At 40.5% G+C, this 24,804-nt stretch overlaps 1 protein-coding gene and 1 long non-coding RNA gene across 5 annotated transcripts in view; one reads left to right on the forward strand and one right to left on the reverse strand.

Moving 5' to 3' along the window:
• The window catches only part of LOC114254468, a 263,849-nt gene that overhangs the window by 145,898 nt on the left and 93,147 nt on the right, over positions 1–24,804 (reverse strand). For both annotated transcript variants that reach the window (XR_004963652.1, XR_004963651.1), the window contains exon 2: positions 22,186–22,237. This is a non-coding gene — a long non-coding RNA (uncharacterized LOC114254468). The remainder of the gene's footprint in view (positions 1–22,185; positions 22,238–24,804) is intronic.
• Positions 1–24,804, forward strand: part of LOC105836028 (collagen alpha-1(XVIII) chain) — a 243,906-nt gene that overhangs the window by 78,900 nt on the left and 140,202 nt on the right. For all 3 annotated transcript variants that reach the window (XM_036288224.1, XM_036288225.1, XM_012679781.3), the window contains 2 exons: positions 9,465–9,733; positions 10,756–11,031. In XM_036288224.1, the coding sequence (XP_036144117.1) occupies positions 9,465–9,733; positions 10,756–11,031 (545 nt within the window). The remainder of the gene's footprint in view (positions 1–9,464; positions 9,734–10,755; positions 11,032–24,804) is intronic.

Raw genomic sequence — 24,804 nt, forward strand, 5'->3', positions numbered from 1 at the left:
ACAAAAAAGCAGAGCGTATCTCGCAGCGTGGAAACATGTAAAGAAACCGACAAGAAAAACAGTTTTCACGCTCACGTCGATCGCTTAAAGAAGAGATTTGCATCCCGACTCGTATTGGAACGTTCAGCGTTTGTTCGATTTGCGTGATTCATGGATTCTTGTATGCGCCACCGGGAAAGTTGTAACGAGCTGACAGGGCGAATTGGCATACGGATTTATGCAAATGGATTTCCGCGGTATACGAAGGAAGCGGGGATTATGGGCGAGAAGCGGACTCGCGTGAAATCGTGCATTATGGACGTTATTACAATAATTTATTATAATTTTTTTTTCGAGCGTTAATAACTGCGCGACATAGAGTTCATTACTTAATTACTGTCGCACAAAGTATAGCTGCCTCATGCTGTGTCGCTTCATGCATATTGTTAAGCTTTTAGAAAATTCAAAACTACTTCGCGCTGAAATGTATTTAGAATACTCTCACGGGGACAAAGCGACGTAAGCTCTAATTTATTGAAGCGGAATGCAGCAATCGATAAGCGATAAGCCCATTTTCATCCATACCGCTGATATGACCGTTCGTGGTTAGCAAAAAAACAATAATTTATTATTTTACGCGAAAATGTCGAGCATTTATCACGCGACGAAAAAAAAAATGATAGCTGCTATTAATTTACGGTTATTAAAAAACGTAGATATCGCCGCAAGATCTCTCATCTATAATTTCTGAAACGTGACAATAGCTACTCGATAATAATAAATCTCTTACATGTAATAAATTCGACAGGATGCACGTACACGGGACGTGAAAATTAATATTTTTTCAAAATTAATAAAAAAAAATTATTAACGTAGGAAAAAATTCAATACAAATTCAATACAAATAAAATCTTATTGTTTTATTGTAAACTAATTTCCGCGAAAAATGTACACGTTTATACGGCAATTAACTTAAACGCGCGAAGAAAGCGCACGCTCGAAAGTGCGCTTGGTCATTAAATCTTGCGCCTCAGTTACCTGTCCGCATCTCCTTTTTTTCCCCCAATTTACATATACACTGCTTCTAGTTTGGACTTTAAAATGACTTGGGCCTATCGCAATTTCGGCGCAAAATAGAGATCCGCGTCAGGAGGGTATGCTCACGTAGGAGGTGCCACCTGGTCGGTTCCTGTGCCGGCGTTCGAATCACTACGCATCTCAATTCCACGCTGTAATCTATCAAGCATTGAAATCTTCCCTGCTATTGTCACAAATGTTTCATATAAATACTCAGAAATCTCGGAAAGTAGTAGAAAGTGTCAAAAATATATCCACTTTAAAATTTTAAAAAATTGTGTTGAAATACCATCTTTTCTTGTAGCTACTATATGTTGAAGCAATCTGAAAATTAATTTTTAAGTTTTGTCTCATACAAAAATACAAAAAGAGGGAAATGTTCGAAGATAATCAGAAGAAGGCGATGAAATATTTTTGCATGCCTTATGTGCCTAAAAGTTTCACACAAAATTTATTGCTAATTAGCATTAGTACATTTTTTTTCAATTTAAAGCAAATTGTATATAAATTAAGAAACTTGCGCATGTTTCTAAACAGCAGAATCAGGCAAATGTATAACATTAATTTTTACATCCTCGAATCAGAGCATATTCGTCGGGAATACATTCGTTTAATTTCATACTTTCTAAATAACAAATGTTTGCTGAATAACAAATTAATTTACTTTCGTACATGAAAAACTACTCTATCGCGGGTCATGAAAAATGCAGTCCGTAGAGAACAAGCCGAAAGCGAGAACCAACATTTGTTGAGTACTCACCAAAGTTTTTGTAGCAAAATATATTTGAGATAGAATGGGTTACGCGAGAATATGGTGCGGTCACAAATGTAATTTGGAAATTACTTCGGACACGGTGATAATTTAACTTACACCGTTCGCCGATATGCTGTTACGTGTATTTTTATCGAACATTTTTAAGTTACTCACGGAAATTTGTTATTAGAACAGCTGCTTGTGATAGGTAAATATGTGTGAGAAGAAAATATAGCGAACACCATGTAGACTGTGTTTCATTAGTCTCGATAGGATGCTATTTTGAAATATACCTTCTCAATTCAGTTGTGTTGATATCCTACTTCCTTTTTTTGAAGGAAAAATAAGGTTCTTACAGATCTATAAAATATAAAAAATAGTTTGTCTGTATTTAACAATCTAATTTTTATAAACAGCCTTACGCTTATCATAAACAGCAAACGTATCTATTCAATTTTTCGCTAATGAACCGTTCATCTGTAATGCTATTAGTATCGGCTTTGATAGGGCGCAACAAGAAGTATCTTTTACCATGACTAGTCAAGCGTGTCGACGTCTGGTCGTCGAAAGGATTTTTAATGCGATTTACTGCGGCGACTCCCCGTGGGTTGAGTGCCTATCGGGCGCGTCTCCGGGCGGCGGATAGGAGGACGCCCGGGTGGGAAACCCTGGCCCGGGTCTAAACCCCCGCGTGCCCGGGTGGACCGCCCGGGTAGTAGCGGTTATAACCTGCCCCGGCGGGCGTAAAACCCTGCCCAGGGGGGGGGAAAGCCGTTACCGCGGACCAACTCCCCAAGCCAAGCTGGAAGCCATCGTGGCGAGGGCTGCGTGGCACTGGGGGAGCAGTGTCTTGAACGATGCCTCTGGGGAACCGGGCGAAACCCCAGAGTATTTAGCCTTACCCACGCATGCGGGGCTCTGCGTGGGTGGACCGTTTATTTCCCTAGCTGCTCGTGGGAACAAAATGGAGAGCTTAAATTTAACATTAAAAACAAAACTCACGGAAGACACCCCGATGGAGGCTTCGACAGAGGACTCCGGAAGAGTAGCAGAAGCGGGATCGGGAGCCGAACGGACCCCTATGGGCACGGGAAGCACCGAGACCGCGGAGAGAGGAGTGGTTTCGGGAGCCGAACGGGCCCCAAGGGGCACGGGAGGCACCGAAGCTACGGATGCTAAGGCGGAAAAGGAGGGGGACCTCGGTAAGAGGAAACTCTCCGGAGCCGCGAAAAGGAAGAGGGCTCGGGAGCGAAAGGTGGAGGCTCAGGCCCGGGCGCAAACCCGGGAGGGGCCTCTGCCGGCCGCTCCGGGGACCTCAACCTTGACCGACCCCCGGACACCGGTTGGGGGGGTTCGGGGGGGCACCACCGCCGGTAAGCGACGGAGGGGCCCCGCCGAGACCCCGCCTTCGGTGGAAGGGGCGACAAAGAAGCCGAAGGTCCAAGGGACCCAGGCTTACGCAGATGCCGCGGACCCCCTAACGAGGGTGATTGTCGCGGAGGGGTACCCCGAGGAAGCGCTAACCGTTGAGCGGGTGGCGCAACTAAGGGGTGCGGTCTTTAAGGAGATCCAGGGGATCCAGGAGGGTCCCCTGCCCAGATTCGACAGCACCTCTTTGCGGGCAGGGGCTGCGGTCGTCAGATGCGCGGATGCGGAGTCGCTGAGTTGGCTAGAAAGTCGAATCAGCGGCATCGTACCGTGGGAGGGCGCCAGGCTCAGGGTGGTGGGACTGGAGATGCTGCAAAGGCAGTGCAGGGCAGTGGTATGGGTCCCGGGTCCACCTGTGGGCGCGGCCGCTGTCCTGGGGCTGCTGGAGCGGCAGAACCCGGGGATCAGTACTTCGGGCTGGCGTGTGCATGCGGAGAACGTGGGGGCTACCTGCGAGGGCAGAAACCTCGTTCTCGGCATTCCCGAGTCCAGTGTCCTCAAGCTGAAGGCACTGGATTTCAGGCCTCATCTCGGGATGGACCGGGTTACCTTCAAGGTGACCGGGGCATCCCAGGATGGGAAGGATAAGGGCAAGGGAGGGCCCGACCCAAAGGCCTCGTCTTCACAGTAGACGGGACCGGGGTGGGCTTCACCCAGATTAACTTGCACCACAGCAAGGGAGCCTCGGCTGCTTTGGCCAGGCGCCAAGCTAGGGTGCACACAGCCATATCACTAATACAAGAACCCTGGCTAGTCCGGGGGGGTATTAGGGGTCTGGCGGGGTGCGGAAGACTATTCAAGTCTCCGCAAGATGAACGACCCAGGGCCTGTGTGGCTGTCAAGGGGTTAGAGGCCCAACTGCTGCCGAATTTCTGTTCCAGAGACCTGGTGGCGGTTGTGATCGAGGCCATCAGTGAGACTAGGACTAGAAGGAGGGTGGTGGTGGCGTCGGGTTACTTCCCACACGAGGAGGACGACCCACTACCATCGGACCTGGTGGTTCGCCTGGTGGAGTACTGCCAAAAGGAGCAGCTTTCCCTCATTTTGGGGTGCGATGCGAACGCGCACCATACGGTGTGGGGAAGCACGGACACCAACAGGAGAGGAGAGAAGCTATTGGAATTTCTGGTGTCTACCGACCTGGAAATTCTCAATAGAGGTAACGAGCCCACCTTTGTCACTGCGGTGAGAAGGGAGGTGCTGGATCTAACTGTCTGTTCTAGGCGGTTGGTATGGGAGGTGACCGGCTGGAGGGTCTCCGATGAACCCTCATTGTCGGATCACAGACAGATCACCTTCAGACTGGCAAAGGCCAAGGCGAAGGTGAGGACTGTAAGGGACCCAAGGAAGACGGACTGGGATTCATTCCGTGAGGACCTGGCTGTCGGTCTCAGGGAGTTCCCCAAGAGACACGGGACCTCACAAGAGATCGAGCTGTGTGTCGAGCACCTGCAAAGGGCGCTCATCAACAGCTTTGAAAGCAACTGTCCGGAGAGGACGGTAAGGAATGACAGAAAGGTTTCCTGGTGGAGCCCAAAGCTGCAGGATCTCAGGGGTGCGGCACGTCGGGCCTGGAATAGAGCCAGGAACACGGGCCGCCAGGCTGACTGGGACCTTCACCGAAGGGCTCAGAAGGTCTACAGGGACTCTGTGGTAAGGGCAAAGAAGGAGAGCTGGAGAAGATTCTGCGAGTCGGTGGAGGGGATACCCGAAGCCGCCAGACTAGGCAGGATCTTGGCTAGAAGTCAGGACGCGGCCTTGGAGGCCATCCGGCTCGATGACGGGACGATGGTTTCCGGGGAACGTTGCCTGACCCACCTGCTGGAATCGAATTTTCCGGGCTTCTGTAGAGACCCGGGAGCAGACATCCAGCAGGAAACCTTGGACCCATGCAGGGCACGAGAGAATGACTGGTCTCTTGCAGCCAAAATTGTGAGGCCCGACAGGGTCAAAAGGGCTGTAGGAGGTTTCAAGCCCTTCAAGTCGGCTGGACCGGACCGGGTCTTCCCGGCCCTTCTTCAGGAGGGGCTGGAACAGATCACGGGGCCGCTCACGCGGACAATGAGGGCTTGCTTGGCCCTGGGCTATACGCCCAGAGCTTGGAGACAGGCGAGAGTTGTGTTCATCCCCAAGGCGGGAAGAACGGGATACAGCTCCGCCAAGGATTTTCGTCCAATCAGCCTGACGTCCTTTCTTCTAAAGACGTTGGAAAGGCTGGTGGATATTTACATACGGGATGTGGTTCTGCTGCGGCATCCGCTGCACGCGAACCAGCATGCGTATCGTACGGGGTATTCCACCGAAACGGCGCTTCACTCTGCTGTATCGTTCATCGAGGAGCAATTGGAGAAGAAGGGTTACGCGGTGGGCACCTTCCTAGATATTGAAGGTGCTTTTAACAACACACCGCATGAGGTGGTATGTGAAGAGGCTGCTCGCAGAGGTGTGCCGGAGAAGATTGTGGAGTGGATCAAAGGCATGCTCAAGCGGCAGGTAACGGCCTCACTGGGAACGGTGAGTGTCAGTGGCTGGGTGGAGAGAGGGTGCCCTCAGGGAGGGGTTCTTTCTCCACTCTTGTGGTGTCTGGTGGCAGATAGTCTGCTCGGAACACTGAACGAGAGGGGGATTCTTACATTGGGATATGCGGATGACCTGGCTATCCTAGTACGAGGCCCCTTCTTGGAAACACTTCTGGAGCTCACGCAGGGAGCATTGGAGGTAGTCGAGGAGTGGTGTGGCAGGACCGGTTTGTCGGTAAACCCACTGAAGACCGGGCTTGTGGTATTCACTCGCAAGTACAAGGTAGGTCCGGTGGAAGGGCCAGTCCTTGGAGGAACGAGATTAGTCCCAACCGGGACGGCTAAATATCTGGGAGTAATCCTAGATAGGAAGCTGGCTTGGAGGGAACATCTTGAGAACCGATGTAAGAGTGTATGCTCTTACTTATGGGTATGCAGGAGGACATTCGGACAGACATGGGGTCTGAAACCGAGGATAGTCCACTGGATTTACACGGCGATACTCAGACCCAGGCTGCTATACGCATCTGTTGTGTGGTGGCCGAGGGTGCTGAAGAAAACCGCCGCGTCAGCGCTGGAGCATATCAGGGCTCTGGTTTTGAGAGGGGCCTTGGGAGCTATGCGGACCACGCCGGTGGCGGCGATGGGCATGCTGCTGGGCATCGAGCCCCTCGATCGGGTAGTAGTGGCGGCGGCGGCAGCGGCGGCCTACCGCCTGAGGTGCGAATCAAGGTGGAGGGCGGGAGCCCTGCACACAAGATTCCCTGAAGGAATTCTATCGGGCCCCATTTTTGCGATGGGGCAAGATAGAAGGCCAGTAATTCGTACCTTTGAAAGAAGGTACAAGATAAGCTTTCCCAAGCGCTGGGAGTGGGACGGCTCCAAGGGACCGGTTCCTCGGGATGGGGACGTCTGGTTCACGGACGGCTCCAGAACGAGCACGGGCTCTGGAGCTGGGCTCTACTGCCAGCGCGATAGAACAAGAATGGTCGTTCCGCTTGGCGAACACGCAACGGTATTTCAGGCGGAAGTGGTAGCTATCATGAGATGTGCCCAGAACCTACTGGAGCTCGGTAGGGTGGGAGGGCGCATCAGAATTTGCTCGGACAGTCAGGCAGCGCTCAAAGCGCTGGAAGGTCCGAGATTTAACTCGCGGTTGGTCTGGGATTGTAAAATTGTACTAGACGAACTGGCGAAGAATAATGACGTTGGTCTAGTATGGGTCCCCGGGCATTCGGGGATCGAGGGCAACGAAATAGCCGACTTGCTTGCCAAGGAGGCAGCAGAAACAAGGTTGGTGGGACCGGAGCCGGCTGTTGGGATCTCCTTCTGCCTGGGCAGGAGAAGGATCGGGAGCTGGCTCCGGGACCAGCACCTTGAGCACTGGAGGAAAGTTACGGGGGTCAAATGCAGACAGGCCGGAGCCTTGCTGGGAGACTGTCCCGGTGAGGACCTGGCCAGAAGCATGAGATCCCTAAATAGGAGGGACGCCAGGCTGGCGACGCAATTGCTCACGGGCCATGGCGACCTTAATTATCACCTGTATAAGCTGGGCAGTAGCGATACGCCCGACTGCAGGTGGTGTGGCGAAGAAGAGGAGACTAGTCTCCATATTCTTGGGAACTGCCCTGTATTGGTCGGACCAAGAGCACGCCTGCTGGGCTCAGGCATTCTGGAACCGGATCAGGTGGGACAGCTGCCCTTGGAGGATCTTCTCCGCTTCTGGAAGGAAGCGGGGCCCCGCTAAGGGCGGCTGACAACGGGGAGATACAATGGACTCTGTCTGAGTGTCAGAGGCGGGACCCATTTGAGGACTGCCCCCCGAACTCATTATTATTATTATTATTATTATTACTGCGGCGACTCATGTCCCCGACAATAAATATCGGTTATCGAGCTTTCAGCCGCGGAATATCACGCGGTATATCGGGTGTCACGGATCGGAGCATGACGTATGGCGTGCAAAATGGTGTTGCCGTACATTAAAGAATTATGATCTTAATCACGCATCGTGTACACAGGTTGCACACGAATACAACGCCACGATTCATAGTGTTGAAACTCCGCTGTACTTTTTATTCGGTGATTACCAATATTAAAAGAATTTTACACGCGAAAGATCATATGAAGCTCTCATTCTACGAATGTAACACAAATCCTAACATTTTTATAATAAATTATGACAATTTTTTTAATTTATTACATTACATTAATGGTTGTAAACTTTATTCTTTAAAGTCTAAATCTCAATATTAATTTTGTTGCCAACAAATTGAAAAATTAATAAACAACTTCTTTATATGTTGTTTAGTCTGGCAAATTTATTTTCAATAAATTAGTTACACGACGTTTCGGCCAGATGGTTTCTGGCCCTTATCAAGTGTATAATTTAATATTACATTATCATCTACAATGGCAAAAACAATTAATATTATCTAAATATGTTACCTCTTATTAACAATAATAATTGAATTTCTTACTTGTTGATTAAGCCGTTACATTTTACAATTATACTTATTGCTTCATATTCCGTGTTGGAACGCACGTCTGTACTTCACAATATTTGTTCGTGAAATAAGATCGATGAAATTGTGTGAAAGTCAAATTTAAAATTATTATATTTACATGACTTTAAATATTTTATCTGCCCGTCCTAAACTATTTTTATTATTCTGTTATGCATAATTTTAAGATTATCTGTGTCTTCTTGTAGATTAATATTATTGTTAAATTTTTTAAATAAAGAACATTTTAGCGATCTCTTTTTCTTTGATGTTTTTCTTTGTATAATATGTTAAGGTCAGTCCAATCAAATTCATGATTAAGAGATAATCTACTTATGTTTCGTAAACACAGATTGGCTTAATGATGTGCTTTTTATATTACGTTGGTGTTCTTTGATTCTTGTCTCAAAGTGTCTTTTAGTTTGTCCTACGCACAAAAAATTAATTAAAGTTTCTATATTTCCTCTGAAGTATTCCTTTGTACTTTTCTCAGATGCTCTTGGAAAGTCTCTTTTTTCGCAAAATCCTCTGTTTTCAACAGTTTCGTTAATTAACCCCTCGTTCTCATTAGATTCCTATTAAATAATCGCGCTAAAATATATATAAAGATACATTATTAAGCGTGTCTATTGGAAAATGTTATACACACAAGATAAGACCTTTTTCATCCAAAGCACAAGCTGAAATAATATTCATTAAGATTACTTTGTAGAAATAACTAACTGTACATATTTTACGAATAATTCTTTTATAATCTTGTGTTAAAAGTACTCACGACTCTCATCAATGCAAAAATATGATATGATAAAAGGGAACCGTAATTTTAAAAATATAGAAATATTTATCCCACCAGGAAATTTTTCTGTTACAATGTTCTTTTATAGTTCTATTATCATCTATTAATCTTAAAAACATCCTTCTCTTAATATTTATCATTTTGGCATATTAACAATTATTTCACGAACCAAATGACGCCAATGATTCTATCATTAATTTACGCGTGCATAAATTTATTCAGGATTTGCTGCCAAATAATAACCTTGATTACCAATCAATCTATACAGTATTTCAATTTAATATCGTTATGATAATTTAATATCGTTAGGTTAATTAGTTGTTCGAACCGTCAACATGTAATGTCCACGCAAATTTCATCACGATTAAACGCAATTTAATAGAAACTATTGATATTTATGTTTCCAGAAGTGGCGTACGATTTGATGGTCGCGTCGGTGTCATCGATGATGGACGACAATAACCTTTACATGGACGATGGCGTGGACGGATTTCCCGCATTTGGCTTTCGACCCGGCTCCGAAGTGAAGCAACCCTACAGACTGTATCTTCCGGAGAAGTTGCCAGCCGAGTTCACCCTGGTAGCCACGTTCAAGCCGACCTCCTTTAGGACGAGCTACCTCTTCGCCGTTCTCAATCCCTTCGAAACCGTTGTCCAATTGGGCATTAGAATTTCGGTAAGCCTTGCATAATGTTTTATAATTTTTTTTTTTGTAATCTCCACTTTTCGTCTGCAACTGAGGCAGATGGCAAATGACAAATTATTTTGTGAATTTCTGAAATCTATGTCGAAAGTTTTACGTGGATTTATTGATTACGAACGGCTCCTGCTAAACCAGCGAAGCGTGATGCCAGCGAAAATAATAGCGTATAAGATTGAAGAGCAAATGTCTTGCAGAAATGAGAGAAGGAGCGTGAAATATAACGTCATATTAAATCATAAAGGAATCCGCTTTAACAGCTGGGTAATTACTAGCTCTTTAAACGCGCTTTATCAAAGTTATAGCTACGTGATATCTTATAATTATGACACTGCACGTTTCATGAATAGATAAATATTATCTGAATAGAATAAAAATAATTTTATACATGTGCGCGCGATTAATAATTTCAATTCATCAATTTCCCATCATAACTTTTTCTTTTTATATCATAATTTTAAAAACTATGATTAATTTAAAAACTTTACAATGTTCTAAAAATGAAATAAAAAAAATAAAGATACTACAATGTTTAATAATAATTTTTAACAAGTGCTTCCTTTTTATAGTTTCCAATTTTTTCAATATTGCGTCTTAATGTTAAAATTTCTTCCTCTGAACTATCTAAATATGTCTTGGACAATATAATACTCCGAAATATTTTAAACGTTATTTAGAAAGATTTCGACAAAAATCTAAAAAATATTTTCAAATACTATAATAATAGTATTCAATACATAACATTTGCGGTAAAAACAACTGCTATGTTATTGCTTCTGTACATATTTATTTATCTTTATGTTTTCAAAGTTTTATCAGCTTTTGTTTAAGTAATATAACCCAAAAACAAAATGGTATTAATAACCTACCTCTACTTCGCCGCATCAATTTTATAACATTAAACTCACGTAAAGGTTCGTATTTGAAACAATTACGATTAAACTGCAAAGTGTTAGAATAGCTCTTTGACTTTGATGCTTTCTCGATCACATTCGAAGGATGGGCCCGGCTCGAACCAGAATATCTCCCTGGTCTATACGAATTCGGACGAGCATTCGCATTCGGAGGAGGTGGCGAAGTTCACCGTGCCGAAGCTTACGAAGAAATGGTCAAAGATCGTCATTAAGGTTTCGACGAACGACGTCACCCTCTATCTTAATTGCCACGAGATGGCCAGACAGAGGATTACCAGGATCCCCCAGGAATTAGTATTCGATACCGCCAGCACTCTGTACATCGCCCAAGCCGGACCGCACATCCAGGAACGATACGACGTGAGTACCGTGCACGCCCTTTTTCGTCCGTCGTTTTTTTTTTACGAAAAAAAATGGACGCCGCGAGCGTTCGTGCGTAGTGCAACGCAACGAAACGAAACGAGTGGCGCTTGTTGGCGCACGGGGGATGTTTTCCATCCGGAAATCGACGTGGTCCCGCTCTGCAACCGAGTATGCGTAACGAAGTAGCGGGAATAAACAGGCTCGCGTGGATCGTGATGCAGTCCCTTTTCGGCGACTCGGGTGACACGAAACTAGCAGCCCACGCGAATTCACGAAACGCCTGAAGTACAAAATGGCATCGTAAGGCAGTTTCGTTTCGTTTCGTTTCGTGAAAAACCATGTGTGTTTTCCTGAACTGTATCATTTTCGTCTCGCTTCGGATACACCGGCAAATTTGATCTCGTTTGTCTGCAAACGCGAATGGATTAACAACACAAAGATATATACATCAATTTGACAAATCTTCTTGTATATTTCGATGATACCGATTTTATCCAAATATATTTTTTAAGTATTTCAAGTATACAATTTGAGTACGTAATTCACATTTTCTTTCATGCTATCGATATCATCATCGATATCATCAAACAAACTTTACTTCGATATTCAAGACAAAAATGATAAGTTCGGGAAATACGTATCGAATTTTTTTTAAAATACATTTAGTGCATTACTGTTTCACGAGTTTCGTCGCATTAAGAGGGTCAGTCATAGACTTCAAAATAAAACGGCTTAATGGAATTAAGAGCAGCGAATCGTAGAAGTGAATCTGTGCCGGTCCATCCTTTAAGAATTTAATACCGTATCTGGTATCCTGGATAAAATAAGTAAAAAAAAAAAAAGAGAACGAGCTAAAGGAGGATGGTACGTGAAAAGTCGGATAACGGGCGGCAGGTTCTAGAAGAAGTGGAATGGATACGAAATACCTCATCGAAATCCTATATATTGACGTTACAGATCTGTTGTCTCGGTTTCCACTATTGCTCTCTTAAAGAACACTCAAGTGGCTCGCGAGACATCGCACACAATGAAAGCCAAAAGCTTTCCGCCACTCGTCATAAGTCGAGTTTGAGAACAGCAATTTGTGATCGGACAACATAAATCAAAATAACATACTTCATACTACCACTTTTATTTTTTTTGTCTTGCTACGCAATGTTGCATGCGTTTGCATTTCCATAAATATCAAATAACTGTGTTTCACAATGACTTTGCGCACCGAACGATAGCGCGGTTATATGTTCTGGAAACTTATCGTAAATGAAATAATGTTTTTCCATACCTTTTTTTTTGTATGCAAACTGATGGAATCGGAAATTAAATCTAGATCTTTTATTCGATAGGTGACTGCTCTAGAAACCACCAAACTATTCTGAGTGCTTCGTAATATATTATTATTACTACACAATAACAATCATAGTAAAGAAATTTTAGATTTTATAAAATGTATAAATATATATGTTATTTTAAAATTTAATTGATGAAGATATGAAGAATACAATAATTTCCAAAATGAGATCGTTTCGACAACAGAGTCGCACATTAATGCGTACAACGCCATGCATTTGTATCTCAATCAAAGAAACATTCTTCGGGGACTTAATAATGCTTTATGCAAAATTGTATTTTGTTTCAAATAATTAATATTACTCAGTCTGAGCATGAGAATAGTATTTACGTATAACCCCCAGCCCTTTAGTACCTCCAGTATCGTATTAACAGCGAGGATAGCGTGATTACATATCGTTGATATGGGAGAGGATAATTAGTTCTCATCCTGATGCAATATGATCAGGGGACCACGTGTTGCACAAATCGATGAACGAAATGCATTGATTTATTCGATCCTTCGTTAATTAGCTATCCTCGACAACAAGCGGACATATTGTGATATTTCGAATCGGTTACGTAACGTTGCTTTGCGACCTTTTATCGCCGATTTCTCTTGTAACAATTAATTTACGTGTCATATTAATAAAATTATGTGAATGTTTGTGGATTTCTCCTGTTTTAGATAATATTAACTTGTGAAACGTGATCTGTGCATATCAAATAATACAGTTCGGATATACTTTAATGCGCGGACAGCCATGAAGACATTATATGAACTTTATGAACTACTTATGAAAGTCGTAAATATTATTAAAGACGGCTACTTCGCAGAATCGATAATTATCGGTTATTTTAGCGAGAAACTTTTCATTTTATAATCGCGTCAATTACCCGCATTAAAAAAAGCAATTATGAAATATTATATAATATATATATTATGTATCTTTATGTCAAATTATTAAAAAATTAAATAACATATTAATTCATATTCTCTCTCTCTCTCTCTCTCTTTTACATTTTTATTTAAAAAATTAAAAACTGTGAATACATATGCTCCATTGCACGAATTTCTATTTTTTGACAATTTTATCTGTCAATTATGTGTAAATTCTTCTCATGAAAAAATTGTTACTGTCTGGACATTCATTAAAATTTTTAATTTTCGAAATATAACGAGTCAGAAATCAGCCATTTATTGTTGTCACGTACAATTTAGGACATTTTATATTAAGAATCTTCATCTTTTTATCGTTTTTATCTTCTTACAATTTTCGATTGTCATAAAAAATAATGATGCATTTTATTAAAGAAAACAAGATATTATTTGTCAATGTCAAATTCCATAATGCTGAATGAATTATGTCTCAATGTGAATGTAATTACAAGTAAAACAATTATTGTAAGTCAACGACATTGAAATTACAGGATTACATTATCTACATTTATTTGTAGATTAAAAACATAAAAAGTTCACATTGCACTTTATAGTAATTATTTTTAGGCTATGCAAAAAAATCATCAAAACATCTTCGGGCATCGAAAGAAAAGGACGTATGAATGTAAAAATGTTCGAATATGCGAGGTGGGAGAACGTTCCGGGCGATTTTCACGATCTGCTCAGCTTTTCTTGCAGCGAGGATGCCGGGGACAGACTTGCATCGCACCCCAGAGACATTCTTATCGTGCATCCACTGTCGTTTCAGTTTCTCGTAACGCTGTTCCCCGCGTCTTTCGCGCCGGACTTTTTCGCGTCTTCCCGGGATAACAATACGACGGAAAAGTTTCGCGGCCGTTTCGATCGGCACGATTCGCAAGTTCTCGCTCCACGCGGGCTAATCTCTATAAATTGCGGCGCGACGCTGCCGTCGCCTTTGTCGACGACGACGAGAAGTGTTTTGCAAGGTGGTAATTCCACAAGGAGAACGCGGGAATACGAGCTACCCGTTTTCTCCGGAGGCAACATCCGTACTTTATACGACGGAAGAGCAACGGGTTAACGCGATGGCTACGTGCACGAGCACGTGCGCGACAGACGGTTCGTCGAACATGGCTTGGTCATCTTTAAAACAAAATAACCGGCCACAGTATTAGCGTTTGAAAATTGCTCTCCTTTGTCTGACATTTTTTTTTTCTAAAACGAATCGATCAACTTGTTGTTCACAGTAACATTGCATTGTCGTCATACAGATTGCATTTTAGTCGTTTGTTTGGTAAAATTTTATTTTGTACATTTATATGTCATGTATAATGAAGACCCATCTATTAAATTCTATTACAAATAGGAGAAATTTTACAAAGCATTCGTTGGGTTGCAAAATTACTTTTGTGGAATTTGTGACGGTGAGTAATCACCTGATGATGTCATGCGTGTCAAAATCTCTTCGGAATTTCTCTCGTAATTTTCTGATGAAAAATATTATTTTTCCGTTGACCGAATTTCGCTTTGCATCCAACGATTCTCTTACGTACAGAAATTAATTTTTCTATGCATGGTTCAAATAAATAATCTACTGAATCTATCCTCTTTTCATGACATTTGATGGACTGCTGTTTATTTGGATTAATTAGATTTCTTTTTTTTGTGAGTTATTTGTATTACGAGTAATATCTGCTTTTCAGTTGTCATATTTCAACATATTAAAATTATCATTATACACGGAGGAGAATATTGCGAACCATATAAAGATAATATTTCAGTGAGGTAAAGTAAATAGCTGTCAAACAAAATAACATGATACATTGTAAGCTTAATGAAGCAGTAGCAGAAATGTAACAAGTGCAACTGATCTGGTTTCTCGCAAATCAAATTATGCTTTTACACCATTTTTAAACGTTACTCACTTATTTAACACTTATTTAACTAATATCAATGTTTATATAAGATAAGAAAGAGGGAAAGAATAGAAAAGAGAAGGAAACGCAGTGAATTTCACGTTTAAAGTTATAATAACTTATTTATTTTACCTCACAATCTTATGTATTTTATCTTTTTCATTATTTTACATCACGAACCTTTCGCTTTCCTCTTCGGAAACGATGGGAATAAAACGTTTGACCTTTTTTGGCGCACGGGAGTATTTGGGCGAGCGGACTCGCGGATGGATTACCGATCGTGATTTCCGTCAGTGGATGCGATTGACTTCCGTGGAACCGCAGTTATTCCGAGTGTTTTGGGCAATTTTGCAGCGCACGCGGCGCACGATTCATCCCCACATTGGCGTCCGCAATATGCGCGGCATGCTCCAAAATCCGTAATTAAGATCCGGTATGTACGCAACTGCATATTCGTGCCGCAAGTATTTGAAAAGTTTGAACAATACAGAATCTATGTATGCAGAATCTACCGATGAATATTCCAATATCTTACAAAAAATTTGTAATGCTTATTAAACAGCGAAAATGAATCTAAACATAATTGAAAAAAATCCATGTTTTTGTGTAATATAATTATGAGAAGGTAATTTCTCTAATAAGTGACTAATATAAGTAAAATTATTTAAAATAATTTCATTTTTAGTTGTTTTAATATTGTTTAAATTTTATGATCTAAAATTAATCTAGAATTGCAAAAATCAAATAAAACCGGTATTAATTACAAGTATAAGATCACCATATCTTGATAATAATTTTTTCTAAAAAAATGCTCATGAAATAACAGAAAATAAAAGAGGTATACAGTTTTTTTTTATATATTACTTTTCTGAAATATACATTCTGAAACATTTTTTCATAGCTGTAATAATACTGTGGCATTCGTTGCCTTGGTCGACTCTATGTATATTATATTAACATTGTGAAACTAACTTCTACGAAATGCTCAAATTTGCATAGAATTTGTGTCGCTCTCTCTCTCTCTCACTTCTCGTGAAACATCTGAGAACCACAAAAAGAAAACAAATCTCGTGACAACGTCGCCGCGTCCAAGCGCTGTACGTGAAAATTACAGGATTTCAATTACGAGATAAGATATACCGGTTAGAGGAGGGGATGCGGCCCCCTCCCGACGTGGAAAAACTCGTCGAAATAAAGGAAGAAAAGGATTCCGACGTTCGTGCGCATTTAATGGCGCGACGAAAAAAGGGCCATTAACCCCCGCGCGCGGACCCTTTAATTTCGCCGTATTATTACAAACAGCAGCAGCGTTACGAACAGCGGCGCGCCATAGCGATGGGGCGGAGAAAAATTAGTACGTTGCTTCGCGGGAGGCGAATTCTGCGATAAGAATGCCCGGAGGATCCTTTTCGTCGGAAGGGAGGGTGAAACGTTCGTGCCGTTATCCCATCCCTGTAAGGAGGGATATCCTCCGGTGAAGAGGAAGGATGCACGGAGGGTGGGAAAGACGTAACGAGGACGAAGTGCATCGTGCACGTACCGTGCGCCAGCATAAGCAACTCCCGGGAACATGGAATATAGAGCTCTAGAATAAGAGCAGAGGCTTGTTATACCATTTGGATAAAAGCTACGGTCGACCGGCCTCGTTTCCTTCAACGAGCTTTGATACGGAGCGCGTGCCCCCGCTGCCCGTGTGCCGCCGCGCCGCCCCGAAAAAGGAGACGATCGCTCCCTGAGAAATTAATGGTATGCGAAAAATGTCTCGGCGGGAGATTCCCTATGCTTATTGATAACTGAATCTCATCGCTCAGAACGCAGAAAGTCCTATTGAAATTGTGAGCTATTCATGGAAATGGGAACGTTCCATATTCTGTAATCCTGTAATTCTTATCAACTCAAACGTGTAGGCATTTGCATACGCACATTTTTAAATGAAAGATTATATTATTAACGTTTTCAAATAAGCCGTTGCGGATGCAAGAATTCTGAAAATGATGTCTGCGCGCCATTACGTCGTAACGTCGTTTTGGAGCTAAATGTTCTTCAGAGTTGCGACGAGTAATAAATAAATAAACTTTAACGAGCCCGATGCGTCTGTTTTAACGACATGCAATAACTTTAAACTCTGACAATCTAACGCAATTTAACGCGCGTTTCAGTAATTGTTATGGCAAAATTGACCTTCCGGATAACACAAGGCAAATGACGACCCAGGCATCAAATCGAGATAAGTCCATCTAGATACCGCCGTGAAAAACACATACAGACAGGTGCAGTTCTAATTAACCTCGCGCGCGACGTACTTAGGCCGGCATTAATTAAAGTGGCGCCGCACAAGACGATATTTTTAACGACGGTTCACGTGCCTTTGCTCTAGCCGGTCGTAAATACGATACGCGCGATCATAAAATTTTAACTGTGCGACCAGACTTGCGGTTTCTTCCTTTTTTTTTTTTTCACTCGTGCCACTTCCGTTCTCGCAACGAGGGCCATTACGAGCCTGGCGTTGGTGCGCGAAGGTTACTTCATTAGAAGAAATTAGCCATTTAGGAGCAGCCGGGCCCGGCGTAGCAACTCCATATACCTTCATTATTGTATAATCACGAAGATAATTACATACTTACAATATAGCGGTAAAAATTAACGAGTTTAATCAGGAAATTAACAAAACGGCGAAATCATTTCTTTTGTTGGTGATGAAGGGTGCTGACCGAGTTTCGTTGAATCCACCTTATATTTCCTCGGATTACAGGCCGGCTTGTCTAATGAGACGCTTTAGAGATTCACTCTGATGTTTATCTAGCAGTTTAATGAATCGTAAATCGTAAGATACAGGAGGAAATAAAGTCTCAGTTACCGAGGAGATCTTTATTCGAATGAATACAATAGTATTCCTAACAAATGTCGAGAATATAACGCTTTGTTACGTAATATTAGCTATTTATCTAACTGACTTGATGTTTTATTCATATTATTGTTGTTTCAAAATCATTTGCACAATATTTTCTAGCTGTAACAATTGCGAAAATGATGCGTGTTTGTGACAATTTTAATTATTATTACCATTTTTGAAAAATATTGAAAGAACTCCACGTAATATTATTTAAACGAGAGTCAGTATTACATGTATCTGTCGGCATATCTTTTGCCATATCAGCATATCTTTTAATAATTTTCTTGCGCACAGTAATCAATCAATTACGATAGTGACTTGAAAATATTAGAAACGTTAGCGCATCCGCGGATTGCATCTGGTGTAAATCATCATTTTTCAAAGGCTTGCCTAATACATCCGTGTAGCTACCCCCCTTTCCCTCCCCGACGATCACGTTGGTTTACGTCACGTTTTAATATCACGCGTTACCAGCGAACAAAACAAGCGGCGAGGATGCGCATCCTGCGTTTTCATAAGCCGCGCCGCAACGTGCGCGATGCGGCATCATCGCCCATCACCTTCATTTCGCTTAGATAAAAGCACAGGATGGTTACGACCCGTCTTTCTTCCGGCAATCTTCATCTCCGCGTCGGCTCGGAAAACATCCCCGCGACACGAGAAAAGCGGGCGTGCGTCCTCCACGGCCTCGAATAATATCTCACATACCGACGTTTTAAATGCCTTGAATAATTTTTCAAAATGTCATTCCGTAAGTTTGAGCAACGGATTAGTGTTTTCTTCGAAATTAATAAATCTACAATAATGAAAACGTTAGAGCTTAAAGTCTAAGCCCCGCAGCATCAACGTCAGTTACCGTTGACTATGTACTGAAATTTTCTTTCCCCGCGTATAATCCATCACGCAGCCTGAAGTCATGACTAAAGGGGGATAATTAATTAGAGCTGGCTAATAAAGACCAAAGATTATGTTAAATGAATATCATAAATATATTTGACGCGAGGGTATTCTTCTTGATTTAATTTATTGTTTTATTGCCAAGGCTCATTAAATTCTTTCAACTTGGAACAAGATTTACCTGTCCCTGCTTTTCAAATGAACGCAAACTTATCACGTTCACGTTTATTACGAAAAAAACTCCGTGACTTTGGTGCATTTTACTCCGCCGTTAAATCGCGAGTAAAACGGCGAGAAATCACGTACCACGTACGCTATCGAAGAATCAACGCGCGCGCGAGTAGAACGGTCGAAAATTATAGTAGGATACACCTCATTAGTGATTCCTATATACGCAAGCCGATAGTGTGTGTCTCACTTTCTCTTTCTCTCTCTCTCTCTCTCTCTCTCTCTCTCTCTATCTCTCTTTTACCTCCAATTTGCCGGATTATGATCGCGAATGGACGCGGAATGAACAAGATGCGGAGCCGTACGAGGCGCAATGGAGTCGCTTCGTTTTCACTTCGACGAAACTCATTTAAATACTGATGGACGCGGATTATCTCTCGCTATAACTGCCGCGGCCACTCTTGGCCCCGTTCCACTCGTATACTCTACATATATCCCGTTTTCTGTTCTAGACCTCTTGTCCCGTCGGTTTTCTCCCTCACGTAACACGGGGCGGCCGATGTTGTTCCGCGCGCGCGACGGACAGTAAATTGATTATCGATTCCGAATAAATTACGCTCATCCCCTCGATCAGTGCTCTCTTACCTCGGACCGCGACAGCAGCGATGAGAGCTCCTCTTCGAGCACCTATACTCGAGAAAACTCTCCGCCCTTCTTTTTTATTTAAATCGTTACGCGCACGTGTGCAATGTTGGGGACCGGTTTGCGATCGGAGGCGATAGGAACCTATCGATGGAATTACATTTAAAGCAGAGAGTTTAGAATTAATGACACTGTGCTATTGTGCTAAGCTTAGTTTAACTCGCTCGACGTATCCTTAAAGTAGTAAAGGTGAGAGAGGATTACATATCCTATATGTATAATTAAATTCGTTTTCTCTTTATAAATTATATTGTTACATTAATAAAAGTGTGCCATCTTATTTAAAGAAAATGTTAATAGTCTCGAAATTCCTAAAATAATAATTTAATAAGTACGAAAGAAAGTTGCTTATCATAATATTTATCACTTCGAAGGAAACTTTTCCTCTAAAAATTCCATTCTATATATTCCTTGCCTGGCCTTGCAATTATTCATCAATTACACCAAATTACATATACATACATTTAGATTACACAAGCAACGAGCACATTCGTTGAACCCTGACGATAATTTAGATAATTTACATCTGTTCAACGCGTTATTAAATGAAGTGATGGGTGCAAAATTAATAACATCGTAGTAATTTGATCATTTGATTATTCTGTTGGTTTAACGCGCTGTTAAATGAATGGTTTGTTTGGGAGATGACGTAAGCGAGAATTTTAAAATTTCATTAAAATAAGCATGTCATATCTATAAAATATATTTGCGTTAGTTATGATAAAATCGATACGCATGAATTATTGAATTTTAAGAATAATTGAAAAATTCAAAGCTGTGTGCTACGTTTAAATTGTTCTCGTTTTTAAACGTATAGAGGATATTGCTTCAGAAGAAATAAAGAAATAAACTATTTAATTTCGATCAGAATCAATATTTTGATCTTTGAGATAACAAAAAAATGCATCACCGGCGATTTTATTATTAAATTTTTTATTTAAAATAGAATATTTAGAATGCACAATGTCCAATAAAAAGATATGTAAAATTTTTAACTTATTGTTTAAATTGTTCTCGTTTTTAAACGTATAGAGGATATTGCTTTAGAAGAAATAAAGAAATAAACTATTTAATTTTGATCAGAATCAATATTTTGATCTTTGAGATAACAAAAATGCATCACCGGCGATTTTATTATTAAATCTTGAATTTAAAGTAGAATATATTTAGAATACACAAAAAATGTCCAATAAAAAGATATGTGAAACTTAACTTATTGTATATAAGTTGGCTAATTGTACTAATGTATATTTAGATGACAAATTGAGAAAAAGGTTTAAAAGTCGCAAAAGAAGAGAATATTAAATCTCATAAACGATTTACGATCTCTTTCTTTTTTTACTTGGTTATCGCCAAATTTTATATGATTCCCCTGCCGCTTGAAAAATAAATGGCCTAAGTCCTGCACTGCCTAGGAAATTAGTTCTAGTTCCGGCGATAACTTATCCCGCGACGAGAATCGGCGATAAATTTCGCGAGTTGGACGCAGCGGATTCATAAAAGTTCGTCAATATCCCATCGCACATCCCGCGAAACGATTGAACTTCATTATACGCTCGCGGAGTTCATCGAAAAACTTGGCCCGCGATTATACGAATAAATCCACGGCACACAAAGGTGGCGGATAGATTTCCATCACGGCAACGTTGACCTTTGAGCACGGACGCAAACAAGAAACTTTCCTTTCTCGTACTTTCCGCGCCGCGTTCCGGGAAATCTTGAAAGCGCGCGGTAAGCCGAATACGATGAGAAAGTAATTAGCCGGCTGTTTAGGAATTTAACGGCGTGCGTCCAGGAAAGAGTTTCCTCCTCCGCTTGGGCGCGGCGCGGAAGGATTCACCGCGAGTTAATTAAACCCGGTCGCACTCGAAGTGAAAAGATTCTCGATCGCGCAGACAGACGGAGGCGAAGCATCGCGTGAACGCAATTTGCAGGCTGTCTTTCGGCGCGACTTGAACGCGCATTCGACTAAATGCATAGCATTCAGCGGCATTTACGGGAATGAAGTGAAAATTAATCCTAAACTCTCGACGGGTTATCCCATGAGATGCACCTCTATTTCTCATCGTCTAGACTTGTAATTTATTATTCGCGGCTAAAATGCACCTTTAATTCTTTTTCCTGACTTTTATCAGTGCAATTAGTTACAATTTTACAAATGATTTCGATTATATTAATATCAGAAATATGTTTACAACAATACGTATCGCGCACATATTGTTACATTTAAATTATTTTTTATATAAAACTTAATAAACTACTGCTTTTAGAAAGAGCATCGAGGCTTCCGCAGAGTTAAAATAAAAAATAATCTGTTACGTACTCACCGATACGATGCGCCGCAGCGGTGTTGTTAATTACGTTGCGAGGTACGTTGATCTGTAAAATACAAAAATACAAAAACAAATGTAATTCACATTAATAAAATAATTATTACATAATTATATTCAATTTATAAGTAATTATGTTTATAATATACGGCATTAAATATATTAAATAGACATTGAACAATTTTCATTCTTAACACATCTTTAATTTTAAGTTGAAATATACTGCAGCTAGCTTTATATTAAATTGTTAAAAAGAATACTTCACATTTTATTCTCGAATTTAGATCTATTTAAAAAAACAACATATACTGCTGACATTTTGAATTATTGTACTAATTTATTTAAAAAAAAAAAAAAAAAATTAAAATTTATTCATAAAGTACCAAGTTTTAATTTAAAAAAATAAACAATTTAATTATAATTGAATTCTACATCAAAAGCCATGTAAAAACAATTTTCATTGAAAAAAATATATTTTTATTGTTTACACATTCAAAATTAAAAACTAATTTTATTTCATGCTTTTATATTTTCTCTCTTTAGAGACACTGCACAGTGTTAAATAAATATTTTGTAGTTAAAAGCAAATTTTAACTCATTGCTGATTATGTTTCATTAGTAACTGTAATTGCATTGTTTTCATAACAATTGATACAGCGAGGTGATTTTACGCTTATTTGCGGTTATCCAAATTAATCATCAAAATCGCTTTATTAATTTTGATTTTAACCGGATGATAGCAAAAGTAATCAAACACGATGACGGAAATGGAATAAGAACGAAAAACATAGAATATCAAAGTGCAGTTATTAACATATATATTACGCTTTTTAAATCAACTACATACTTCATTCATTGAAAAGTTATATTATAAATGTTTTCCGCAAATATACGTGTATATTTTTTTTATTTATCACGCGTATCAATTTCATTTACTAAATATCAAAGAAGTAATTCGCTTAATGAGACTACTCTATTTATTTTCATAAATATCAGGGAATAGCAAATATTTTATGAAAATAACGTTTTATCGAATTAAATGCTATTACCGTCAGTTAATTTTCAGTGCGTTTGGGAATGCCCTTGTACCGCTGGAATATTTGACGCGCAATAATTTAGTCGTTCTTGTTATGTATATAACGTAAAAACGTATTTCGAAAACGTTTACAGTGACATCGATGGACCAATGAATACCCGGAAATTCACAAAGTGTGCAAAATAATTTCGCTGGTGGCAAAATTGCGGATTAATATGCATTGCGACATCGTATTTGTATTCGCGATTATCGTCACTAGCTAACTAAAACATTATCTTGTCAATCCGCGTCGGCCGCAAATTTGCGAGTAATCAAGAGGAGATGCCGAAAATGCAAAATTCGCAATTGGTAAACCCTCGCGTCCGTCGTGGCGCGGTGCTACGCAATCATTGACTAATTAAAATGCAATCGGCGTATGTCGAATTAGCATAAACAAATTCCTCCCCGGCTATCCTTTTTTTTTTTCAATCCCTCACCCATTTCACGAGTTTCACTTTGTTTTTGATCCTCTATTTACACTCCCGTTGCCTCCGCCTGTGCGAAACAACGCAATGTAATTGTCTATCAGTTGTTTGCCACCGAAAACTGCAATTTAGTCGTCAGTAAAATTAATTCATTGAAATGACTGTGCGCGTGTTACTTTACGTTGTTGGTGCGAAAGTTGCACATTTATGAATAATAACACACAATGAAAATAATAGATTAAACTTTGTGGTGTTAAATTAAAATGAGCTTTATATAATTCGTAATTATTCAGATAATTGAAATTTATATTATATATCTGAAAATGAGAAAATTTTATTGCATATGATTTTGTTCTTGTATTATATTTTCCATATTTCATGTCTGCACCTAATTAAAATGTTTTTTTTGTAAAATCTTTTTACGCATATTTAATTCAAGATATAATATTGACAACCACGAGAGAATATTAATAATAGGTAATTAAAAATATTTATGTAATTAATGTAAGCGTATTTTATTTATGTTTTTGCTATAAGCGAAAAGTTTATGCGCATATTGAAGGAAAACCTGGGTATGAAAAAAAATGAGAAAAAAAAGGCAAATCTCACTTTGCTGTCCTTCCGCAATATTGAGTTATTTGAGCACCTAGGTATCGATTTTTCAATCTTCCGCTATTGCTCTTTCAGCAATTTTCTATTTCGGTATTTAATCTGTATTCGTTTCGTAGCTCCAGTTTATTGGATACGTTTAAACGTATAAACAAATTACTGTGCCACATCCGGCAAAGTTATTATGGAAACGTGCTGGTCGAAAAGACGTTGAATATGCCTTTTTGTATACCTCTTTCGCAAAGCTGCCTTTTCGATCACGATAACGTACATCACGTCGGAGATTTCCACTTTTCCAAAATTTCACGAGTAAAATTCACCGCGTTCGCTCTTTCACAACAAGACCGACATTTTATTGTAATCTATCGCTTAAATCGAAATGAGATTTTCTTTGTTGAAGAAATTCACGAAGAATGCAAAGCCTTTACCATATTAAAGCTCCTGCTGTATTAAGGAAATAATTAATAATTGTTATATACTTCTCTCATTTTTTATGTATCTATGGAA

Source organism: Monomorium pharaonis, chromosome 6, assembly GCF_013373865.1.
Source record: "Monomorium pharaonis isolate MP-MQ-018 chromosome 6, ASM1337386v2, whole genome shotgun sequence".
Lineage (NCBI taxonomy): Eukaryota > Metazoa > Arthropoda > Insecta > Hymenoptera > Formicidae > Monomorium > Monomorium pharaonis.